The sequence below is a fragment of the Corythoichthys intestinalis genome, unplaced genomic scaffold (genome assembly GCF_030265065.1).
Source record: "Corythoichthys intestinalis isolate RoL2023-P3 unplaced genomic scaffold, ASM3026506v1 HiC_scaffold_23, whole genome shotgun sequence".
In the NCBI taxonomy this organism is placed as follows: Eukaryota; Metazoa; Chordata; class Actinopteri; order Syngnathiformes; family Syngnathidae; genus Corythoichthys; species Corythoichthys intestinalis.
In genome coordinates, this window is record NW_026651592.1 from 10571993 (window position 1) to 10596434 (window position 24442).

General features: G+C 41.0%; 3 protein-coding genes across 3 annotated transcripts; all 3 read left to right on the plus strand.

Annotated features, from left to right (window-relative positions):
• The first annotated feature begins 616 nt into the window (after window positions 1-616).
• On the plus strand, window positions 617-1879 carry LOC130911272 (trace amine-associated receptor 13c-like). Its single transcript, XM_057829118.1, has 2 exons — window positions 617-843; window positions 988-1879. Exons 1-2 carry the CDS (start codon window positions 617-619, stop codon window positions 1820-1822), a joined length of 1062 nt encoding a protein of 353 aa, XP_057685101.1. The 3' UTR covers window positions 1823-1879.
• A 10671-nt stretch (window positions 1880-12550) lies between these two features.
• Window positions 12551-14151, plus strand: LOC130911273 (trace amine-associated receptor 13c-like). The gene is made up of 2 exons (XM_057829119.1): window positions 12551-12810; window positions 12862-14151. Exons 1-2 carry the CDS (start codon window positions 12551-12553, stop codon window positions 13787-13789), a joined length of 1188 nt encoding a protein of 395 aa, XP_057685102.1. The 3' UTR covers window positions 13790-14151.
• Window positions 14152-22522: 8371 nt separating this feature from the next.
• Window positions 22523-23769, plus strand: LOC130911274 (trace amine-associated receptor 13c-like). The gene is made up of 2 exons (XM_057829120.1): window positions 22523-22746; window positions 22912-23769. Exons 1-2 carry the CDS (start codon window positions 22523-22525, stop codon window positions 23744-23746), a joined length of 1059 nt encoding a protein of 352 aa, XP_057685103.1. The 3' UTR covers window positions 23747-23769.
• Window positions 23770-24442: the final 673 nt, after the last annotated feature.

Sequence of the window (24442 nt, forward strand, 5' to 3'; positions counted from 1 at the left end):
ATTTGTGGTTGACTAAATACTTATTTGCCCCACTGTATCATACTGTAATGTGTTTACCACTCAGTATTTCATTTGATATTCCTTGTAAGAGCCATATTTATTTTGTTGGAAAAAGGCCAGCGAGGGGCTCTATTGGGTCAGCCTGGCAGGCTATTTAACACAAGTGAATCGGACTGTGCAGGGTGTGCCATGTAAACTGAGCGCCTGATATCGTAAGGCTACATCTTGGCAGGCACTGTCACTATGGTCATCGTGCCAGAGAGTCAAAATTCCGAGATTGAGAGCTCAGTGAATGGTGAAGCTGAACGGTGAAAGCACCACCTGACGCGACGATTATGGCTATTGAAGTTATTAATTTTTTTTTTTTTTTTTAGCCAACGGTTAGGTCAAAAAAACATTTTGCATTTGGGTTATAAAGCCAACCCAACTCAGAAACTAAACCTTGGTTGGGCCTTCTTGCTGGCTTTTAGTCATTGGCAATGAAAATGTTTTAGGATAGTGTAAAATTGGACAATGTAATGTCTTGGGCATGGCGCTAAACATGACATCATACTTTGAAAACACTGACCAATCGCAATTTCTTGGGGGAGGTACAAGAACACCATAAATAAGAGAGATGGACAACAGGGAACTTCAGACAGAACACTGTCTCAGCTCAAGCTCCTCCATGGGCTCTGAGTACCAATCGCATCTCTGCTTCCCACAGCTAGGCAACATCTCCTGCAAGAAGCTTACGTATGACGGGTCTTTGAGTTTTCTTTTTTTCAGAGTCTTCCTGTCCATCTTCTGCGTCCTCACTGTGCTGCTCAACCTGCTCGTCATCATCTCTGTCTCCCACTTCAGGCACATGTTCTTTTGCTCTGAACCCATATTTGTTCTACTGTGTTGAATGATGTAGCCGCCTACTCCTCATCACCTTGAAAGTGTATTTCATAACATCTTGTTTGCATTATCTGTTGTTCTATGTGTTTGTGTGCGTTTTTGCAGGCAGCTCTACACCCCTACCAACATCCTCCTCCTCTCCCTCGCCATCTCTGACGTCCTGGTGGGCTTGGTGGCGATGCCACTAATGATCATCATGAGCACCGCCTGCTGGTTTTTTGGTCCCATGGCATGTGTTCTCTGGAATTACCTGACTTTCATTTGTCAGTCTGCCTCTGTAGGAAACATGGTGCTGATATCAGCAGACCGTTTCCTGGCTATTTGCTATCCTCTGCATTATACTGTCAAAGTCACTGTGAAAAAAATTCAACTTTGCGTTTGTCTCTGTTGGTCAGCTTCCGTTATCTTCTGCACCATCTCTTTGAAGGACAACTTGGCTGATCCCGAATTGTTTCACACTTGCATTGGAGAATGTTTCAGCAGTTTCGGTGTTATCGGAGGCATTCTGGACTTCATCGTCAACTTCTTTCTTCCTCTAAGCATTATTGTCACGCTGAACATGAGAGTGTTTGTGGTTGTCGTGTATCAGGTGAGAGCCATGCGCTCTCTCAATAAACGTGTTCAACATTCTGCCCCTTTCAGAGCAAAGAAATCGGAGCTGAAGGCCGCCAACACCCTGGGTGTTCTCATTCTGGTCTTTCTGCTGTGTTTCTGTCCATTCTACATCGTCCCTCTGCTGGTTAGAGAACATGAGAACTCGAGTTCAGTGGTGGATTATGTCTATTATTTGTATAATTTGAACTCGTGTGTGAACCCCTTGATTTACGCCGCCTTCTACCCCTGGTTTAGAAGAGCTATTAAGCACATTGTCACTTTGCACATATTTCAGCCTGGCTCCTGTGACACAGACATATTGAAAACTAAACGTGCTCACATTTGATTTATTGAAATGCCACTGCTTCGTGTGGCGTTCCGGCCACATTGCCGATAGCCTTTCCTGTTTGCCCTAGCAAATTTAAGCTTAGATGAAGCTTAGTGCAGCGCTTCATGTATTGTGGAAAAGAAATATGTTTCAGTTTGCACCTGCTCTGCCGCCTCGCCTCCCAATTGCCAGCAAGGGTCGGTCACGTCTGACTTGTCCCAACCAAGCTGTTACATCCACACGCTCCACTGTTTTGTACTTCTACCATGTATACAATATTAGGCTGAAAAGAAATCAATAAAAATCATTTATAAAATCTGGAAAAGCATAATTCACTTGGATATGAATGTTTGTTACAATCAAGATAAACGTGGTATGTGGTTGGCATATGTCTTTATACTATTATGTGCAGGATTCATAAGCATATATTAATGTATATACACAATATTTTTACTGCACTTTGTGTTTGATAATGTCCTCTGACTGCTTTTCTGAAATAAATAAAAAAGTCATAAATCCAATGTCATTTTTTAAAATCTCTGTTGATTTATCATGCCATGTTAATACTTAACACCAGGTGGACTGAATTAGCCACATGGACAACAAATAAACCAATAATTGTTGGTGGGCTTGTTCTAAAATACATAAATTTTGCCGAAATTTACTATTGTATTATAGAATCTCTTAAATTAAGAAAACAAAGAGTTCATGTCGACGCAGTCAAGTCCAGAGATTTCCCATATATATCGAGCTAGACGTCTCAAGACTTAGTCGACGCATTCGGAAACTGCCGGCCATCTTGCGTCTAATCTAGGGCTGCAGCTATTGAATATTTTAGTAATCGAGTAATCGACTGAAAATTCTATCGATTAATCGAGTAATCGGATAAAGCAAATAAATTTTTAGGTGAAGAGCAATTATAAATATACATGAGAAAAAAACGACATTTCATCTAATCTTGAACCATTTTCAGTCGATCAATGTCTTAATTTTCGATGTATATTGTTGAAAACAGCCAACAATTGCATCTCAGGTGTAACTAGAATTAAAATAAAAAAAGTCTAATTCACTGCTATCACTCAAAAAACTTTTAGATCTTATAAAAAAAAAAAAAAATGTATATCTTACCTAAAAATGCCGTTACGCTTGATAACACACATCACTTAAAAGTTAGGATTTTTTCCCACGTGTTTCAATTGAATTTCTATTTTAGTCAAGCCATTTTTAAGTTCTCGTTAAGTTTTAAGTTAGTCTAAACTGTAAGTCCTGATAGGATTTTGAGTTTTTGCAGTGTTCAAAATAAATGTATGATACAGGCTGTATTGGAGCACATTAGGGACCAGTGCTACTTGGTGTTTTATCCAGCAATGACTAGTACTGAGCTAAAATTGATAGTTAGCATTATTAAGTTTTTATTTTACACCCTCATCACGCCACAACGCTATGTTATGTTAAAGCATGTATGTAAGACACGTTAGCCACGCATCGACAGTGATCATAATTAATAGAAACGAGGGCTGTCAAACGATTAAAATTTTTAATCGAATTAATTACAGCTTAAAAATTAATTAATCGCAATTAATCGCAATTCAAACCATCTATAAAATATGCCATATTTTTCTGTAAATTATATATATATTCTGTAAAATAAATTGTTGGAATGGAAAGATAAGACACAAGATGGATATATACATTCAACATACGGTACATAAGGACTGTAGTGGGCATTTCACTCTACTGTCATTTAAATCTGTCTATGCTGTCCTCACTCCGAAGCGTCTACTTTTTCCAAAGCTAGACAGCTAGTGAACGACGCCTTAATAATCAGACTTCTTCCTTTTTCATCTGATTTATTAATAAAATGGCCTCAAACCACTGTCCTCTTTAGACCGTAGTGAAACTACAAAAAAAAAGTACACAAGCATTGCATTAGCAACAACGTTAGCTTAGCACGCTATACAGGTTCACTAAAGATAAACAAAAAGCGTCTCATACAAAAAAATATAACATTTCGCTTACTAACATAATATGTACATTCTTTACAGCAACCATACTTACGGACAAATCTTGTCCAAGGATCATATAAGCACAACATTACAACGTAGGCGTCAGCCCGAGACGTCGTGCAGCCATATTTAACTGGCAAGAAAACAATAAACCATGTCGCAAAGCAACCACAAGAGTTCGCTGTTAGAAAGCACAAAAAGCCTTGCTGTAAAACTTACCAAAAGGCAGAATACTGTCTGAGCGGGACATGTGCGTTAATTGCGTCAAATATTTTAACGTGATTAATTTAAAAAATTAATTACCGCGCGTTAACGCGATAATTTAGAAACCTAGCCCTCCGCAAGGCTAACATTACATGAGCTAGTAGTGACAGTAACGTTAATCTTATGTATTGGCGCTTAGCGCTCTACTGCTTTAAGATGGCGGCTGCTTACTAACGCTGCCCAGACGCGGCCGAGTCTGTCATTCCGCATCTACTTCAACATACATGTTATCTCTATGAGACGCATCAGACGCTACCTGCTACCAACGTAGCATCATGCGGGCTAGTATTTAGCAACGTCGGCGTCGTTTGTAGCGGCTGTCGGCAGCAGTAAGTTTTCCCCCCCCCCTTCTTCCTCTCCGCACGTGACAGAGCGTTGTCCCGCATTAAAAGTAGTCCGAGCAAAACGTGATGCTGAGAGCTGTCAAAATAAACGATTACTCGAGGTGAATAAAATTCCTCGGATCAGTTTTTAAACTCTAGTTACTCGAGTTGCTCGAGTATTCCTTTCAGCTTTAAAAACGTGATGTTTTCACGTCAATAAAGCGTTATAAATAAGCGCTTCCGTCAGGGGGGACATTTCACGCGGGGCAGCTATTTTTCGGTACACACCGGCCCGTTGTCGATCAGGTTTCATTTTACAATCGTGACAACGGTGACGCTCCGCTGACCAAATATGGGTTTATATTCGGGCCAGTGCCGATTTTGGGTACTCGACTCCTCATCGTGACATAAACTGGAGTAGGATTGGAAATTTTGTGGTCTCAGAACGAGCTCTGACGCACGGGACGGGACCGGACGGGAGGAAACATCGGTTTTGGCATCATATATGGATCTGGCGACTGGATTGACTGAAGCTTTTCCAAATAAGGGCTTTTATGCAACTCATCCAACAAGTTTACAGCGTTTGAAAGCACCGGGGCCTCCATAATTTGCAAGTGAATCCACCTTTACAAACTACGATCAATGGCAATACGGACACACAATGACGGACAATATAGAGGCACAATACAGCGATCACGTGATTGTGTGACGTTGGTGAGTGGGGTCTATAGACGTGTAATAATGTGTCGCTGTATCCGGCCACCATATTGTCCGTCATTGTTTATCCGTATTCTCAATGGTTTCAATTTGTCGTGCAATTTATAGTGCAATTCATGGAAGCCCCGGCGCTTTCAGACGCTGTAAACTCATTGGATGCGTTGCATTAAGGCGTTATGTGGAAAAGCTTCAGTCTATCCATTCACCAGATCCATATTTGATGCCTAAATCAATATTTTTCGACCCGCTGTCTTCGCCGTCTCTGCCTGACATCTGCTACCCTGATATCTACAACTATCTTGTCCACAGAAACTCAGCCTATTCTCACTAAAGTTTGAAAACCTTTTAAGAGCAGCACTCTAAGCAACATTACCCCGTGTGACCCTTCCAATTTTCTAAAATGGCGACAATCAATACCCAAAAAAAGTTGACTGCGATGGCCGATGCTTCAAGGATAGGTAGATATTGGACTATTTCTTCAATAAAATACGCAACAACTGTGTCTGCCTCATTTGCAAAGAGAAAGTCGCTGTTTTCAAAGAGTTCGATGTGACGCGATATTACCAAACAAGACAAGCTAACATGTACAACATTACAGGGAAGATATACGCAGCGAGAAATTATAGCAACTTGAAGCTAGTTTAATTTCACAGCAGCAGTATTTCGCAAGAGCCCGAGTGTCGAAAAAGAACGCCACAAAGACGAGACTGTTGAAATTATGAATTTAAAAAAATAATAAAGCAAATGTGACACACAGAAGGGCTTGCTAAAATTTGTTCAAATATATTGTTCTATGTAAATCAGCCAAGGTAGCCCCCCACATTTTTACCACACCAAATCTGGCCCCCTTTGCAAAAAGTTTGGACACCCCTGTTTAACTGACGATCCGTAGACGAGGCCAGCTTCTTTCACTTGTTACCAGCTAAATATTATTCAAAAAATAATGATGGTGGAAGAAATAAGCATCTTGAATTTGAACCTGTTTGTTGTCGGCGATTAGCCTCGCAATGATCTTAATTGTGGTTGTCAGCCCAAAACCCTCTAAATATATATTAAATGCATCTTACCAGATATAAAAAAAACTACTACATAATCTGTGGTGATCGTTGGGTGCCCAGTTTTCTCGTCGAATTGCAGCAGTCCATCTCGCTCTCCTCTCCGGGTCTCTCGGAATACGGTAGAACTTCAAGTCTCTCCGTCTATCTTCTCTGTTACTGCAACCAACCGCCACACACGCCTTCACCATTTTGATTATTAATGTTAACGAGCAGAAAAACACGCCATAATAGGAGGAATTTACGTAGCGGTAATGCGTAAACACGACGAGCTGACGGACAATATGGCGCGGAGGCGTGGTTGTGACGTCATGTGAGTGGGGTCTATACAGCTAGCTAAACTCCCAAATGACGATGCAGAAGACGTTGGTATAATTTGCTGACTTTATTCAACCATCACTTGAAGAGTGAAACTAAAAATGGAAATGAAACAAATCTATTTCGTCCCGAATAACAAACAGGTTCGCATCAACGTAAATCAGCGATGATTAGCTGCTAATACATTAGTAACACAAACTGTTAGCATGCGTTCGCTAGCATTAGCACATCGTTCAAACCACTACACAACTGGATTTAAGTGTCCGATCGCGAGTGGAAACACACAACAACAACAACACAAAAGATGATACATACAGGCGTTGCCTCTGTAGATATTTTACAAACATTAATAAAGAACGTAGGCTCGTAGCAGTAATTCCCTCTCTCACGAACTCGCTCACTCGCTTGGATGCGGCACTTCTTCGCGTGTAAGCGCGCTCTTCTTCACGGGAGGAAGCGCAAGGGCACCCCCACTTGAGCGTGAAAGCACCATAAGAACTAAAAGGGATGCATTTCAATATAATGGTAAATAATACACTTTAACACAGGGGTCCCCAAACTACGGCCTGCGGGCCGGATATGGCCCCCTGAACAATACCAGAGAGCATTTCGAAGTTTTCTTTATTTTTATTTTTTTTCTCAATAGAGTTATTTATTTCCTGGCCTTTTTCTGTGAAGAACTCAGAGAGGGTTATTTGGTTATTTAATCTATTTAATTAATAGTGTTACTATTATTTATTATTATAATTATTTTATATTATACTATATTGTCATTTTTATTTTATTTACTTTTGTTACGTGAAGAATCCAGAAAGGGTTATTTGATTGTGGCTTTCTGAAAAACAATATTTTTTTACATTTAGGCACTCCTGCAATCGTCGCATTTTTTTCTGTTACAACAGAGAAGGGAAAAGTTATGTGGCCCTCACAGGAAAAAGTTTGGGGACCCCTGCTTTAACACATATTGCCAAAGGCAGAACAACGACCTATATGCCAATATATACCAATATTTTTTATTTTTATTAGAAAAAAATTTCAGTAAAATGTTTACACATTCTTGTGCATTTGCCACTTATTGCCACAGTTAACATTGAGGCTTTGTGCCTCTTTTGACCTCGTTGTGAGTTTGTAAGGTTGTGACTTCCGATTAAACAAACTTGATGCCAATCCAAATGTTTGTTCTTCTTTTTCCCCAAATTAGAATCGATAAGAGAATCGATAAAGAATCGAATCGTTAAGTAATAGGGCTGTTCCGATCATGTTTCTTTGCTCCCGATCCGATCCCGATCGTTTTAGTTTGAGTATCTGCCGATCCCGATATTTCCCGATCCGATTGCTTTTTTTTGCTCCAGATTCAATTCCAATCATTCCCGATAATTTTTCCCGATCATATACATTTTGGCGATGCATTAACAAAAAAAATGAATAAAACTCGGACGAATATATACATTCAACATACAGTACATAAGTACTGTATTTGTTTATTATGACAATAAATCCTCAAGATGGCATTTACATTATTAACATTCTTTCTGTGAGAGGGATCCACGGATAGAAAGACTTGTGACTTTGTATATTGTGACTAAATATTGCCATCTAGTGTATTTGTTGAGCTTTCAGTAAATGATACTGCAGCCATGTCCCAATGCATGATGGGAAGTGGAACCATGATAGGAAGTGGAACATTGACTGTGCGTAGTGCTAGCAACTCATATATCTTCTCTGCGTTAGGAAATAAGATGGTGTTAAGAAAAAGATCAAAAGCGACCTTGCTTCCCCACATTGCTTCCCATGATTTTTCTAATCGTAGGGAGAGGGATTGTAAGACTTTAGCCAATTAAAATAAGCCTCCAAAGGCTGGCAAAATGAACTCTTCTTGTTTTATGCTGCCTTTTGTCTCTCTATTTAGGTATGATGGCGCCATTACAGTTTAAGCACGACGATGTGTGAGTGGGTCGTGCAACGCATGCATTAATTGCGTTAAATTTAAAACAACTTATTACCGCTGTTATTGGGATAAATTTGATAACCCTACCTTACTTAAGGCTAAACTAAAGACACTCGATGAGTGTAACATATTATGTCTGTAACGTTAAATACAATTAGAAAACGATTTAATTAAAAAATATAAAAAAAGGCATGACCGATATTTTTTTGCCGATTCCGATACTTTGAAAATGACGTGATCGGACACGATCGATCGGCATCCATCTCTATTAACTCTTTTACACCGAATGTGTCGGATGTGACACGTTTACGTATACCATCTGTGAAGCCTCGTAACGCTGTAATTACGTCACCCACGTGCCCCTGGTAGCTCTCGTTCGAAAGTACGGAAATTGATGTCCACACCAGTTTTTATTTGAAGTCAATCGACCAAGTAAAAGGGGAGATAATGTCATTTGAGTTTTCTAGTTTTATTGCACTCATAAATATGCATTAAAACGCTGCATGGACCATGTGTCTATCTCCATATTTCCATCATTTCTTTTCTTTTTTACAAAACCGAAAGCAGCACAAAGGACTACATATCCCAAGAGCCGTTGTGATGTCAAGAAGGACGAACCTAATGTGAACATTTTTAATAAATTGACGGTGCCAACCAAGAGAAAGGAGACACGCGTAGCAAGCAACGGCTGGTTGGTTTGAGCGAGCGACTTTGAAACGTGCAGAATGAATCGAAAACTAAATTTAGCGCATGCTAATGCATTATTTCATTAACTCAAGGAATAGGATGAGCTGTATTTGTCATTGTTTTCCTCGGATCAGTCGGCGTCTCGGCGAGTAGAAGTGACAGCAGCGCGTAAACGGCGGATGAGTAGGCTGTGTGACGTTATATGTGACGCAGTTTAGTGACATGTTCAAAAACAAACTTTATCGAGTGCGCAAAAAAAAAAAAACTTTATTGGGTCGCATGCCTAAAAAAATTGAAATGAACTGAACTACTTGTCAATATTTTTGAAAACACTTTTTTTTCAATGTTGTTATTTTTTCTTCACCACGAATCTTCATTTTTTATATACAGTTGTGGTCAAACGTTTACATACACTTGTGAAGAACATAATGTCATGGCTCTCTTAAGTTTCCTGTTATTACTACAACTCTGACTTTTCTCCGATAGAGTGATTGGAAAAGATACTTCTTTGTCACAAAAAACATTCATGAAGTTTGGTTCTTTTATGACTTTATTATGGGTTAACAGAAAAAGTGATCAAATCTGCTGGGTCAAAAATATACATACAGCAACACGAATTGGCAATTTTGACTTTTAATTTTGACTTTAACAAGTCAGGAAAGTCACTTGGAGCCATTTCAAAGCAGCTGCAGGTCCCAAGAGTAACAGTGCAAACAATTGTTTGTAAGTATAAAGTGCATGGCACTGTTTTGTCACTGCCATGATCAGGAAGAAAACGCAAGCTATCGCCTGCTGCTGAGGGAAAATTGGTCAGGAGGGTGAAGATTCAACCGAGAATCACCACAAAGCAGATCTGCCAAGAATTAGAAGCTGCTGGAACACAGGTGTCAGTGTCCACAGTCAAGCGTGTTTTGCATCTCCATGGACTGAGAGGCTGCCGTGCAAGAAGGAAGCCCTCGCTCCAAAAGCGGCACCTTAAGGCTCGACTGAAGTTTACTGCTGATCACATGGACAAAGATAAGACCTTCTGGAGGAAAGTTCTGTGGTCAGACGAAACAAACATTGAGCTGTTTGGCCACAATGCCTAGCAATATGTTTGGAGGAGAGAAGGTGAGGCCTTTAACCCCAAGTACACCATGCCTACCGTCAAGCACGGTGGTGGTAGTATTATGCTGTGAGCTGTTTTGCTGCCAATGGAACTGGTGCTTTACAGAGAGTAAATGGGATAATGAAGAAGGAGGATTACCTTCAAATTCTTCAAGATAACCTAACGTCATCAGCCCGAAGATTGGCTCTTGGGCGCAGTTGGGTGTTCCAACAGGACAATGACCCCAAACACACATCAAAAGTGGTAATGGAATGGCTAAATCTGGCTAGAATTAAGGTTTTCGAATGGCCTTCCCAAAGTCCTGACTTAAACCCCATTGAGAACTTGTGGGCAATGCTGAAGAAACAAGTGCATGTCAGAAAGAATCAAATTTAACTGAACTGCACCAATTCTGTCAAGAGGAGTGGTCAAAGATTCAACCAGAAGCTTGCGGATGGCTACCAAAAGCGCCTAATTGAAGTGAAAATGGCCAAGGGACATGTTACCAAATATTAGCGTTGCTGTATGTATATTTTTGACCCAGCAGATTTGATCACTTTTTTCTGTTCACCCATAATAAAGTCATAAAACAACCAAACGTCATGAATGTTTTTTGTGACAAAGAAGTATCTGTTCCAATCACTCTATCAGAGAAAAATCAGAGTTGTAGAAATAACTGGAAACTCAAGAGAGCCATGACATTATGTTCTTCACAAGTGTATGTAAACTTTTGACCACAACTGTAGATGTGTGTTCGAGAAGCTTGATTGCATGTAGATATATACCTTTGATAAGGTGATGGGTACAATACCTAACTTCACAAAGAGATATCCTCCAAACCCTTTTTGTGTTGGATAATAGACATAATTTTTTTTCTTACTATTTTGCACTGTATATAACATGTTTTGACCATACAGGGTGACCCAAAAAAAAGTTTAAACTCAGTTGACTGCTTGTTTAAAAGCCATTGAAACATAGCTAAATAGGTTGTCATGCTTAAGTGAATCATTAAGGTCACTCAATGCAGCTGGTAATCTCTCGTCTTTACAATTCCTGTGCTTCTGCTGAATATGAAGAAAACTTTAGCTGTACCTGAATTGCTGCGTGCCGGTCTGACACCTACTGAGATTGCAGCAAATCTGAGAATATCCAGATGTGCAGTCTACAAAGTTAAAAAGAAGCTGAAAGATACTGGAACAGCCTCACAAAAACCTGGGTCTGGAAAACCCGATCTGTGCGGACCAAAAAGTTGATTGACAAGATGATATGTGGCCACCCCAGAGTCCAGATCTCAATCCCCTGGATTATTGCATATGGGCGACTGTGGAGGACAGTGCCTGTAAGAAGCCACAAACTTCTGTGGCAGCCTTGGAGAGGTCAATTGTTAGAGCTTGGGAAAAGATGACAGCATCCTCCATAAAGAAGACCTGTCAAGCGTTCCGCAGACGCCTGGAGGCTGTTGTGACACTTAAGGGAGGACACATTGAAAAATAGAGTGTACTGTACATGTTCTTTACAATAATGTATAATTTGTGATTAAGTTCTAATTCTAAACTGAATAAACATGGCATCTAAGTTGTATTATGGCAGTGTAAACTTTTTTTGGGGTCACCCTGTAGTATGCGTGAAGGCCAAAAACGCCTATGACCATAGCTGCTTTTTGTGTTGAATTGTCATAAAACTATTCGATCTTATTTTTTTTTCTATTGAATGTTTATCCTAGCAAGTTAAATAAATATTATCAAGCTTCAAAACAGTTGGTCGAGCGTGTTTCGTTGTCAGTGGGACTTCAACATTACAAATTTTGAAAAAAAAATTTGGGGATTTTTTTTTTTTTGTCCTTTTGGGTCCAAAATGTGGATTAAAGTTGGTCAGTGAAGAAAACAACAGTTTGGACATGAAGTTCAAGGTATCCTGAAAAAGGGGACCCAACTTGGCCATTGTGAACATTTTTTTCTTTGAAATATAAAGGCAACATCAAAGGCATGCAAATTCGGCCAAAATAGGCTTAGGTGTTAAAGGGTTAAGCAATATCGACAATGGAATCGTAAAAATCCTATCAATTGCCATCCCTAGTAACAGAAAATAATTGAGAAGCACTGGGTCAAAACAACATTTTGCATTTGGGTTTTGAGTTAGGTTAGGTCGTATCCCAACCTTAGGTGGGCCTTTTTGCTGGCCTTTAGTCATGACCCAATTTGACAATGAAAACATTTTAGGATCATGTAAAATTGGACAACGTAATGTCTTGGGCATGGCGCTAAACATGACATCATACTTTGACAACACTGACCAATCACAATTTCTTGGGGGAGGTACAACAACACAATAAATTAGAGAGATGGACAACAGGGAGCTTCAGACAGAACATTGTCTCAGCTCAAGCTCCTCCATGGACTCTGAGTACCAATCAGATCTCTGCTTCCCAGAGCTAGGCAACATCTCCTGCAGGAAGCACACGTCTGACGGGTCTCCGGGTTTTCTTTTCAGATTCTTCCTGTCCGTGGCCTGCGTCCTCAGTGTGCTGCTCAACCTGCTCGTCATCATCTCAATCTCCCACTTCAGGCACATTTTGCACTTTTGCTCTGAACCCAGGATTGGGTAGTGACCACAATGTATTGTTCTAGGGTTAGTTGGTTTTGAATGATGTGTCTGCCTACTCCTCGTCGCCTGGAAAGTGTATTTAATAACATGCTGTTTGCGTTATCAATTGTTCTATGTGTGTGTGTTCCTTTTTTGCAGGCAGCTCTACACCCCCACCAACCTCCTCCTCCTCTCCCTCGCCATCTCTGACGTCCTGGTGGGCTTGGCGGGGATGCCACTTATTATCATCGTGAGCACATCCTGCTGGTTTTTTGGTCACATGGCATGTAGTCTGTGGAATTACCTGATTTTCATTTGTCAGTCTGCCTCAGTAGGAAACATGGTGCTGATATCAGCCGACCGTTTCCTGGGTATTTGCTATCCTCTGCATTATACTGTCCAGGTCACTGTGAAAAAAATTCAACTCTGTGTTTGTCTCTGTTGGACAGCTTCCGTTATCCACTGCGGTATCATTTTGAAGGACAATTTTGTTCATGCCGAAATGTATACCGCTTGCCTTGGAGAATGCGTGATCGGTTTCGATTTTATCGGAGGCATTCTGGACATCATTGTCAACTTCTTGCTTCCTCTAAGCATTATTGTCACGCTGAACATGAGAGTGTTTACGGTTGTTGTATATCAGGTGAGAGCCGCGCGTTCTCACATTAAATGTGTTCAGTTAAAACATTCTGCCCCTTTCAGAGCAAAGAAATCGGAGCTGAAGGCTGCCAAAACCCTGGGTGTTCTCGTTCTGGTCTTTCTGCTGTGTTTCTGTCCATTCTACATCGTCGTTCTGCTGTCTTATAATGTCAATGTGAATTCAGTTTTGAAGTATTTCTATTATTTGTATAATTTGAACTCATTTTTGAACCCCTGGATATATGTCGCCTTCTACCCATGGTTTAGAAGAGCTATGAAGCACATTGTCACTTTGCACATATTGCAGCCTGGCTCCTGTGACACCGACATATTGAAAACTAAACGTGCTCACATTTGATACATTGAAATGCCATTGCTTCGTGTGGCATTCCGGCCACATTCCCGATACCCTTTTCGGTTTGCCCTTGCCAATTTTTGCTTTGGTATGTACTTAGTGCAGCACTTCATGTATTGTGGAAAAGAAATATGTTTCAGTTTGCACCTGCTCTCCCGCCTCGCCTCCCCGTTGCCAGCAAGGACCCGTCACGTCTGACTTGTCCCGACCAAGCTGTTACATCCACACGCTCCACTGTTTTGTACCTCTACCATGTATACAATATTAGGCTGAAAAGAAATCAGTAAAAATCTTTTATAAAATCTGGAAAAGCATAATTCACTCTGATATGAATGTTTGTTACAATCAAGATAAACGTGGTATGTGGTGGGCATATGTCTTTATACTATTATGTGCAGGATTCATAAGCATATATTAATGTATATACACAATATTTTTACTGCACTTTGTGTTTGATAATGTTCTCTGACTGCTTTTCTGAAATAAATAAAAAAGTCATATAAATCCAATGTCTTTTTTTTTTTTTTTAATCTCTGTTGATTTATCATGCCATGTTTATACTTAACACCATGTGGACTGAATTAGCCACATGGACAACAAATAAACTAATAATTGTTGGTGGGCTTGCCCTAAAATACTTCACTATGCCAAAATTTATGATTGTATTATAGAATCTCTTAAATTAAGAAAACAATGAGCTCATGTCGATGCAGTCACGTTCAGAGAGTTCCCATATATATCAAGCTAGATGTCTCAAGACTTTGTCGACGCATTCGGAAACTGGCGGTCATCTTGCGTCTAATGCGATTAACCCCATAAAAATATCCATTGATTTCGCCATTCGCCACACAGCTGCATTTAAGTTGTTTCACCTTCCTCTGTCAAGGTCACCATTTTTCCAGGACACCAAATGGGTGCATGACTTGGATCAAAGGTTTTGGATACCCTTTCACAAGATTTACCGATTGTTCCTCACAAAACTTGTATATAGTGGGGCAAATAAGTATTTAGTCAACCACTAATTGTGCAAGTTCTCCCACTTGAAAATATTAGAGAGGCCTGTAATTGTCAACATGGGTAAACCTCAACCATGACAGACAGAATGTGAAAAAAAAAACAGAAAAATCACATTGTTTGATTTTTAAAGAATTTATTTGCAAATCATGGTGGAAAATAAGTATTTGGTCAATACCAAAAGTTCATCTCAATACTTTGTTATGTTCCCTTTGTTGGCAATAACAGAGGCCAAACATTTTTTGTAAGTCTTCACAAGCTTTTCACACACTGTTTCTGGTATTTTGGCCCATTCCTTAACGCAGATCTCTGAAGATGTAGCCTTACGATATCAGGTGCTCAGTTTACATGGCACACCCTGCTCGGTCCGATTCACTTGTGTTAAATAGCCTGCCAGGCTGACGCAGTAGAGGCCCCTGCTGGCCTTTATCCAACAAAATTAATATGGCTCTTACAGGGAGTATCAAATAAAATACTAAGCGGTGGACAGTATAAACACATTACAGTATGATACACTGGGACAAATAAGTATTTAGTCAACCACTAACTGTGCAAGTTCTTCCGCCTGAAAATAATTGAGAGGCGTGTAATTGTCAACATGGGTAAACCTCAACCATGAGAGACAGAATGTGGAAAAAAAAAAACAGAAAATGAAACTGTTTGATTTTTAAAGAATTTATTTGCAAATCATGGTGGAAAATAAGTATTTGGTCAATACCAAAAGTTCATCTCAATACTTTGTTATGTACTGTACCTTTTGTTGGCAATAACATAGGCCAAACGTTTTCTGTAACTCTTCACAACCTTTTCACACACTGTTGCTGGTATTTTGGCCCATTCCTCCATGCAGATCTCCTCTAGAGCAGTGATGTTTTGGGGCTGTCATTGGGCAACACAGACTTTCAACTCCCTCTACAGATTTTCTATGGGGTTGAGATCTGGAGATTGGCTAGGCCACTCCAGGACCTTGAAATGCTTCTTACGAAGCCACTCCTTTGTTGCCCTGGCTGTGTGTTTGGGATCATTATCATGCTGAAAGACCCAGCCACATCTCATTTTCAATGCCCTTGCTGACGGAAGGAGATTTTCACTCAAAATCTCTCGATACATGGCCCCATTCATTCTTTCCTTTACACAGATCAGTCGTCCTGGTCCCTTTGCAGAAAAACAGCCCCAAAGCATGATGTTTCCACCCCCATGCTTCACAGTGGGTATGGTGTTCTTCGGATGCAATTCAGTATTCTTTCTCCTCCAAACACGAGAACCTGTGTTTCTACCAAAAAGTTCTATATTGGTTTCAACTAACCATAACACATTGTCCCAGTCCTCTTCTGGATCATCCAAATGCTCTCTAGCGAACCGCAGACGGACCTGGACGTGTACTTTTTTTCTGCAGGGGGACACGTCTGCCAGTGCAGGATTTGAGTCCCTGGCGGTGCATTTTGTAACTGATAGTTGCCTTTGTTACTGTGGTCCCAGCTTTCTGTAGGTCATTCACTAGGTCCCCCCGTGTGGTTCTGGGATTTTTGCTCACCGTTCTTGTTATCATTTTGACGCCACGGGGTGAGATTTTGCATGGAGCCCCAGATCGAGGGAGATTATCAATTGTCTTGTATGTCTTCCATTTTCTAATAATTGCTCCCACGGTTGATTTCTTTACACCAAGCGTTTTACGTATTGCAGATTCAGTCTTCCCAGCCTGGTGCAGGTCTACAATTTTCTCTCTGTTGTCCTTCGACAGCTCTTTGGTCTTGACCATAGTGGAGTTTGGAGTGTGACTGACTGAGATTGTGGACAGGTGTCTTTTATACAGATAATGAGTTAAAACAGGTGCCATTAATACAGGTAATGAGTGGAGCCTCGTTAGAAGAAGTTAGACCTCTGTAACAGCCAGAAATCTTGCTTGTTTGGAGGTGACCAAATACTTATTTTTCATTCTAATTTGGAATTAGAAAAAAAATCAAAAATCAAACAATATGATTTTCTGTTTTTTTTCCACATTCTGTCTCTTGTGGTCGAGGTTGACCTATGTTGACAATTACACGCCTCTCTAATCTTTTCAAGTAGGAGAACTTGCACAATTGGTGGTTGACTAAATACTTATTTGCCCCACTGTATATGGCATTTTTGCAGGCCGTGCACGTCCATGCTATTAATGGATATGCACGTCCAAATTTTCCATTCATTTTAAATGGCAGAAAAACATGTATGGCTATGATTTTTTACCATACGGTTACATTTTAGTGCATTGACATTCAACTGGCACCCAAATAAGGCTATGCCATGGATGGCTACGAATGTCCAAATTTTTCATTCATTTTAAATGGCAGAAAAACATGTATGGCTGTGATTTTTGACCATACACTTTACAGGGTGGCGTGGCTCAGTGGTAGAGTAGTTGTCCCCCAACCCAGAGGTTGTGGGTTCGATTCTTCGCCCTGATGAACTCGCCTAAGTATCCTTGAGCAAGATACTGAACCCCATGTTGCTCCTGGTGCTGCGTCACCAGTAGGTGAATAGTGAGATAGTGTAAAGCTCTTTGAGCGCCTTGAAAGGTGGAAAAGCGCTAGATAAGTATAACACCATTTACATTACAGCGGACTGACATTCAACTGGCACCCAAGTCAGGCTATGCCATTGACGGCTATGAAGGTCCAAATTTTCCATTGATTGATAATGGCAGAAAAACACGTTGTGATTTTTGACCATACATTTTACATTACAGCGCATTGACATGCAACTGGCACCCAAGTCAGGTTATGCCATTGACGGCTATTAAGGTCCAAATTTTCCATTGCTTCTTAATGGCAGAAAAACACGTAGTTGTGATGTTTGACCATACATTTTACATTAAAGCGCATTGACATAAAACTGGCACCCAAATAAGGCTATGGCATTAACGGCTATGAATGTCCAAATTTTCCATTCATTATAAAATGGCAGAAAAACATGTTTGGCTGCAATTTTTGACCATACACTTTACATTAGAGCTCAATGACATTTAACTGGCACCCAAATAGGGCTATGCCATTGACGGCTATGAACGTCCAAATTTTCCATTCATTATAAAATGGCAGAAAAACATGTTTGGCTGCAATTTTTGACCGTACACTTTACATAACAGCACATTAACATTCAACTGGCACCCAAAGGCTATGCCATTGACAGCTATGAACGTCCAAATTTTCCATTCATTCAAAATGGCAGAAAAACATGTGGTTGTGATTTTTGACCATACATTTTACATTACAGCGCATGGACATTCAACTGCCACCCCAGTCAGGCTATGCCATTGACTGCTATGAACGACCAAATTTCCCATTCATTTTAAATGGTAGGAAGACATGTGTGGTTTTGATTTTTGACCATACACTTACCATTTCAGCACTTTGTCATCCAACTGGCACCCAAATCAGGCTATGCCATTGACGGCTATGATTGTCCAAATTTTCCATGCATTTTAAATGGCAGAAAAAAATGTGTGGCTGTGATCTTTGACCATACACTTTACATGTCAGCGCATTGACATACAACTGGCACCCAAATCAGGCTATGCCATTGACAGCTATGAACGTACAAATTTTTTACTCATTTTAAAAGGCAGAAAAAAACGTGTGGCTATAGAGACACCCTCAAGATATAAACGAGGTGTCATTTAACTAGTTTTCATTCGACATATTATCACAAATGTTCTGACAAGTTTTATAAAGGTTGAAAAGTTACCGAGTGTTGCTTTAAGAGGATGGTCACCACGTTAAAGCTAATGCAAACGCGAATGCCATGCTAACGCTACGAGTTATATTTAGAGTGTAAGGATCACTCAGTAAACACCTTAAAAGGCTGAGGCAACATTGCATATTCTCTCATGCAAGATAAAAACAAAAAATCTTACAATATTAACAAAACAGGAACGCCTGAAGCTTCCTGTAGCAGCCTGCCTTCAAGCGGCTGCAGGGTCCTTCCGGAATCCTAGTCAGTCAGCGCAATTGCCCACACAGATGCCTGATCAAAGTTCTATTTTATCGGCTTATTTTTTTGCTATTCGGCCGATGACCGATATTGGAAAAAAAGTCCATGTATCGGCCCAATATATCTGTCGACCTCGATTTTAAAGGTCTGCCCATAGGTGAGGACTTCTGCAATGGACTGAAACCTGACCCTGAAACGACTTTGCAACCAAGTCTGGCAGTATACTTCAGGCTCCCTCTCATTAATTTCCATCACAGTTGTCCGGGTGGGGCAGGGTGAGCGGAGCACTGAGATGTTTTATTGGACAAACAAAAATTGGAGCAACAAACGGGCCGCGTGGACAGCTGAGAAACTTTTGAAAAAATTATTATTGAACAGCGTCACCGGCCCAAAAATGTGTGTCGACTCAGCCGGAAGTGCCCGGTACGCCCGATGGCCAATCCACCTCTGCTTCAGGTCCTTGTCCATCTGAAAAAAACATTTGTGGCGATTTTGCTTCTTGGCTATTGTATTGAGGTTTTGACTTCAAGGATGAGACTCTGTCTTTTTTGCTGCACAAACTTATGAAAGCCCACAAATGTATTCCTAATATCTCTGTTGATTTCTTTTGACTTTGCCATGATGTTACAGAAAGAAGTCACAAGTTGGCCTTAGCTAGTCTGGACTGGCACCGCGTTTCCCCTTGGCTTCCGGTATTCGCTAAACCCCCCCCAGCTACGGTTCCGGATCCGGTCTGGGTGTAAGTATTCCTTTATTTTCATCTATTGATGCCACGATTGTTACCACTTTAGTTGTTGTTGGTGATTTAGTTAGCGATTAGTAATGTCATCACCGGACACCGAGGAAATGGGTAACAGGAGACTCAACACGAACGAACAGAATAGCGATCAATGATTTCCCATAACCTGTTACTAGGCATGCTAACAGGTCTCTTTCCTCGATCAAGATTCGCATGCAAACATGCTAAATTGGTTTAAATTGACGGATATTTTGGATACGGAAAGTTTCATTCAGTACTTGGTTGGAAAATTTCATCTGAGATTTCCATTTTCCATGTGAGATTTTACACTCACTGTTACAGACAACCTATGTGTATTGCTCGAAAATGCTAGCCTCACAATGTAAATACCCCGATAGCAGGTGACTCTGTGCCGGATCCGGCCTGAGCTCGCCAGATCCACATAGCAATCACATCCGCTGAACATCAGTGCGCCAAATGCGGCCCGTATGATCAGTTCTGACAGTCCAAATGATGTTCCGGGGCGGACCGTGCAGACCAGACGTGCTTGAAATTTAACAGTCAACATGTGACGCCACAGCAGCGCGCACCCTGAAGACGAGCATCTGCTCTGCAACAGTAAACAGGGGAACACGCAGGAGGAGGAGGAGAAACCACAATAATCTATAGCCCAAATACGTCAAACATTTTACCTAATCTGGGCCAGCATTGTGCCAGCTTTATATCAAAACCATTTTCAGTATTAAATTTGAGGAGCATTTTGTTCAAAGCACATGGGGCAAATAAGTATTTAGTCAACCACCAATTGTGCAAGTTCTCCTACTTGAAAAGGTTAGAGAGGCCTGTAATTGTCAACATGGGTAAACCTCAACCATGAGAGACAGAATGTGGGAAAAAAACAACAGAAAATCACATTGTTTGATTTTTAAAGAATTTATTTCCAAATTAGAGTGGAAAATAAGTATTTGGTCACCTACAAACAAGCAAGATTTCTGGCTGTCAAAGAGGTCTAACTTCTTCTAACGAGGTCTAACGAGTCTCCACTCATTACCTGTATTAATGGCACCTGTTTCAGCTCATTATCGGTATAAAAGACACCTGTCTACAACCTCAGTCAGTCACACTCCAAACTCCACTATGGCCAAGACCAAAGAGCTGTCGAAGGACACCAGAGAGAAAATTGTAGACCTGCACCAGGCTGGGAGGACTGAATCTGCAATAGGTAAAACGCTTGGTGTAAAGAAATGTGGGAGCAATTATTACAAATGGAAGACATACAAGACCACTAATAATCTCCCTCGATCTGGGGCTCCATGCAAGATCTCAACCCGTGGCATCAAAATGATAACAAGAACGATGAGCAAAAATCCCAGAACCACATGGGGGGACCTAGTGAATGACCTACAGAAAGCTGGGACCACAGTAACAAAGGCAACTATCAGTTACAAAATGCACCGCCAGGGAATCAAATCCTGCACTGCCAGACGTGTCCCCCTGCAGAAGAAAGCACACGTCCAGGTCCGTCTGCGGTTCGCTAGAGAGCATTTGGATGATCCAGAAGAGGACTGGGACAATGTGTTATGGTCAGTTGAAACCAAAATAGAACTTTTTGGTAGAAACACAGGTTCTCGTGTTTGGAGGAGAAAGAATACTAAATTGCATCCGAAAAACACCATACCCACTGTGAAGCATGGGGGTGGAAACATCATGCTTTGAGGCTGTTTTTCTGCAATGGGACCAGGACGACTGATCTGTGTAAAGGAAAGAATGAATGGGGCCATGTATCGAGAGATTTTGAGTGAAAATCTCCTTCCATCAGCAAGGGCATTGAAGATGAGACGTGGCTGGTTCTTTCAGCATCACCAATACCCCAAACAAACAGCCGGGGCAACGAAGGAGTGGCTTCGTAAGAAGCATTTCAAGTTCCTGGAGTGGCCTAGCCAGTCTCCAGATCTCAACCCCATAGAAAATCTGTGGAGGGAGTTGAAAGTCCGTGTTGCCCAACAACAGCCCCAAAACATCACTGCTCTAGAGGAGATCTGCATGGAGGAATGGGCCAAAATACCAGCAACAGTGTGTGAAAAGGTTGTGAAGAGTTACAGAAAACGTTTGGCCTACGTTATTGCCAACAAAAGGTACAGTACATAACAAAGTATTGAGATGAACTTTTGGTATTGACCAAATACTTATTTTCCACCATGATTTGCAAATAAATTCTTTAAAAATCAAACAGTTTCATTTTCTGTTTTTTTTTTTTTTCACATTCTGTCTCTCATTGTTGAGGTTTACCCATGTTGACAATTACAGGCCTCTCAATTATTTTCAGGCGGAAGAACTTGCACAGTTAGTGGTTGACTAAATACTTATTTGTCCCAGTGTATCATACTGTAATGTGTTTATACTGTCCACCGCTTAGTATTTTATTTGATACTCCTTGTAAGACCCATATTAATTTTGTTGGATAAAGGCCAGCAGGGGCCTCTACTGCGTCAGCCTGGCAGGCTATTTAACACAAGTGAATCGGACCGAGCAGGGTGTGCCATGTAAACTGAGCGCCTGATATCGTAAGGCTACATCTTGGCAGGCACTGTCACTATGGTCATCGTGCCAGAGATTCAAAATTCCCTTGCTATAACATCTCCTAGATTGAGAGCTCAGTGAACAGTTAACCTGAATGGTGAACGCACCAGCTGACGCTACTATTATGGCTATCAGGGAGCGAAATTTTGTTGTTGTTGTTGTTTTTTTTTAACCTAACGGTTAGGTCAAAAAAACATTTCGCATTTGGGTTTTGAGTTAGGTTAGGTACTAACCCAACTCAGAACCTAAACCTGAGGTGGGCCCTCTTTCTAGCTTTTAGTCATGACACAATTTGGCAATGAAAGCGTTTTAGGATATGTCAAATTGGACAACGTAATGTCTTGGGCATGGGGCTAAACATGACATCATACTTTGACAACACTGACCAATCACAATTTCTTGGGGGAGGTACAAGAACACAATAAATTAGAGAGATGGACAACAGGGAGCTTCAGACAGAACACTGTCTCAGCTCAAGCTCCTCCATGGGCTCTGAGTACCAATCAGATCTCTGCTTCCCACAGCTAGGCAACATCTCCTGCAGGAAGCCTACATCTGACAGGTCTTTGAGTTTTTTTCCCAGAGTCTTCCTGTCCGTCGCCTGCGTCCTCACTGTGCTGCTCAACCTCCTCATCGTCATCTCTATCTCCCACTTCAGGCACATGTTCTTTTGCTCTGATCCCAGGATTGGGTAGTGACCGCAATGTATTGTTCTGGTGATTTGAATGATGTATCTGCCTACTCCTTGTCGCCTGGAAAGTGCATTTAATAACATGTTGTTTGCGTTATCGATTGTTCTATGTGTTTGTGTGTGTTTTTGCAGGCAACTCTACACGCCCACCAACCTCCTCCTGCTCTCCCTCGCCATCTCTGACGTCCTGGTGGGCCTGGCGGGGATGCCTCTTTTGATCATCATGAGCACATCCTGCTGGTATTTTGGTCACATGGCATGTATTCTGTGGAATTACCTGACTTTCATTTGTCAGTCTGCCTCAGTAGGAAACATGGTGCTGATATCAGCAGACCGTTTCGCGGCTATTTGCAATCCTCTGCATTATCCTGTCCAAGTCACTGTGAAAAAAATTCAACTTTGTGTTTGTCTCTGTTGGTCAGCTTCCGTTATCTACTGCGCTATCACTTTCAAGGACAATTTGGCTGATCCCGAATTGTACACCGCATGCATTGGAGAATGTGTTATCGGTTTCGGTATGATCGGAGGCATTCTGGACATCATTGTCAACTTCTTGCTTCCTCTAAGCATTATTGTCACACTGAACATGAGAGTGTTTGTGGTTGTGGTGCATCAGGCGAAAGCCATGCGGTCTCTCAATAAATGTGTTCAACATTCTGCCCCTTCCAGAGCCAAGAAATCGGAGCTGAAGGCCGCCAACACCCTGGGTGTTCTCGTTCTGGTCTTTCTACTGTGTTTCTGTCCTTTTTACATTGTCCCTATGCTGGCTATAAAATATGAGAAGATGAGATCCGCGATGAAGTATGTCTATTATTTGTATAATTTGAACTCGTGTGTGAACCCCCTGATATACGCTACGTTCTACCCCTGGTTTAGAAGAGCTATTAAGCACATTGTCACTTTGCAAATATTGCAGCCTGGCTCCTGTGACACCAACATATTGAAAACTAAACGTGATCACATTTGAAACATTGAAATGCAACTTCTGCGCGTGGCGTTCCGGGCACATTCCCGATACCCTTTCCTGTTTACCCTTGCATATTTTTGCTTCGGTATGTATTGAGTGCATTGCTTCATGTGTTGTGGAAGAGAAATATGTTTCAGTTTGCACCTGCTCTGCTGCCTTGCCTCTCCGTTGCCAGGATTGGTCCGTCACGTCTGACTTGTCCTGACCAAGCTGTTACATCTGCACGCGCCACTGTTTTGTAGTCCAACCAACAAGATCTGCACACTCCACTGTTTTGTAGTCCTACCAATGAATACAATATTAGGCTGAAAAGAAATCATTCAGAACCATTTATAAATGACTGTGTCAGGAAAAGCATAATTCACTGATATATGAATGTTACAATCATGATAAAAGTGGTATGTGGTGGGTATATCGATTGTGTTTATGCAATTAGATGTACAATACATAAGCATATTATACACAACATATTCTATTGCACTTTGTGTTTGATAATGTTCAATAACAGTGAAGGGCTACTAACTCTTGACAGATTGCCTGTAGATTTTCTGTTCTCTGACTGCTTTTCTGAAAGAAATAAAAAAAGTCAAATAAATCCAAAGTCATTTTTTTCATCTCTGTTGATTTATCATGTTTACACTTAACACCATGTGGACCGAATTAGCCACATGGACAACAAATAAACCTCATGAATTT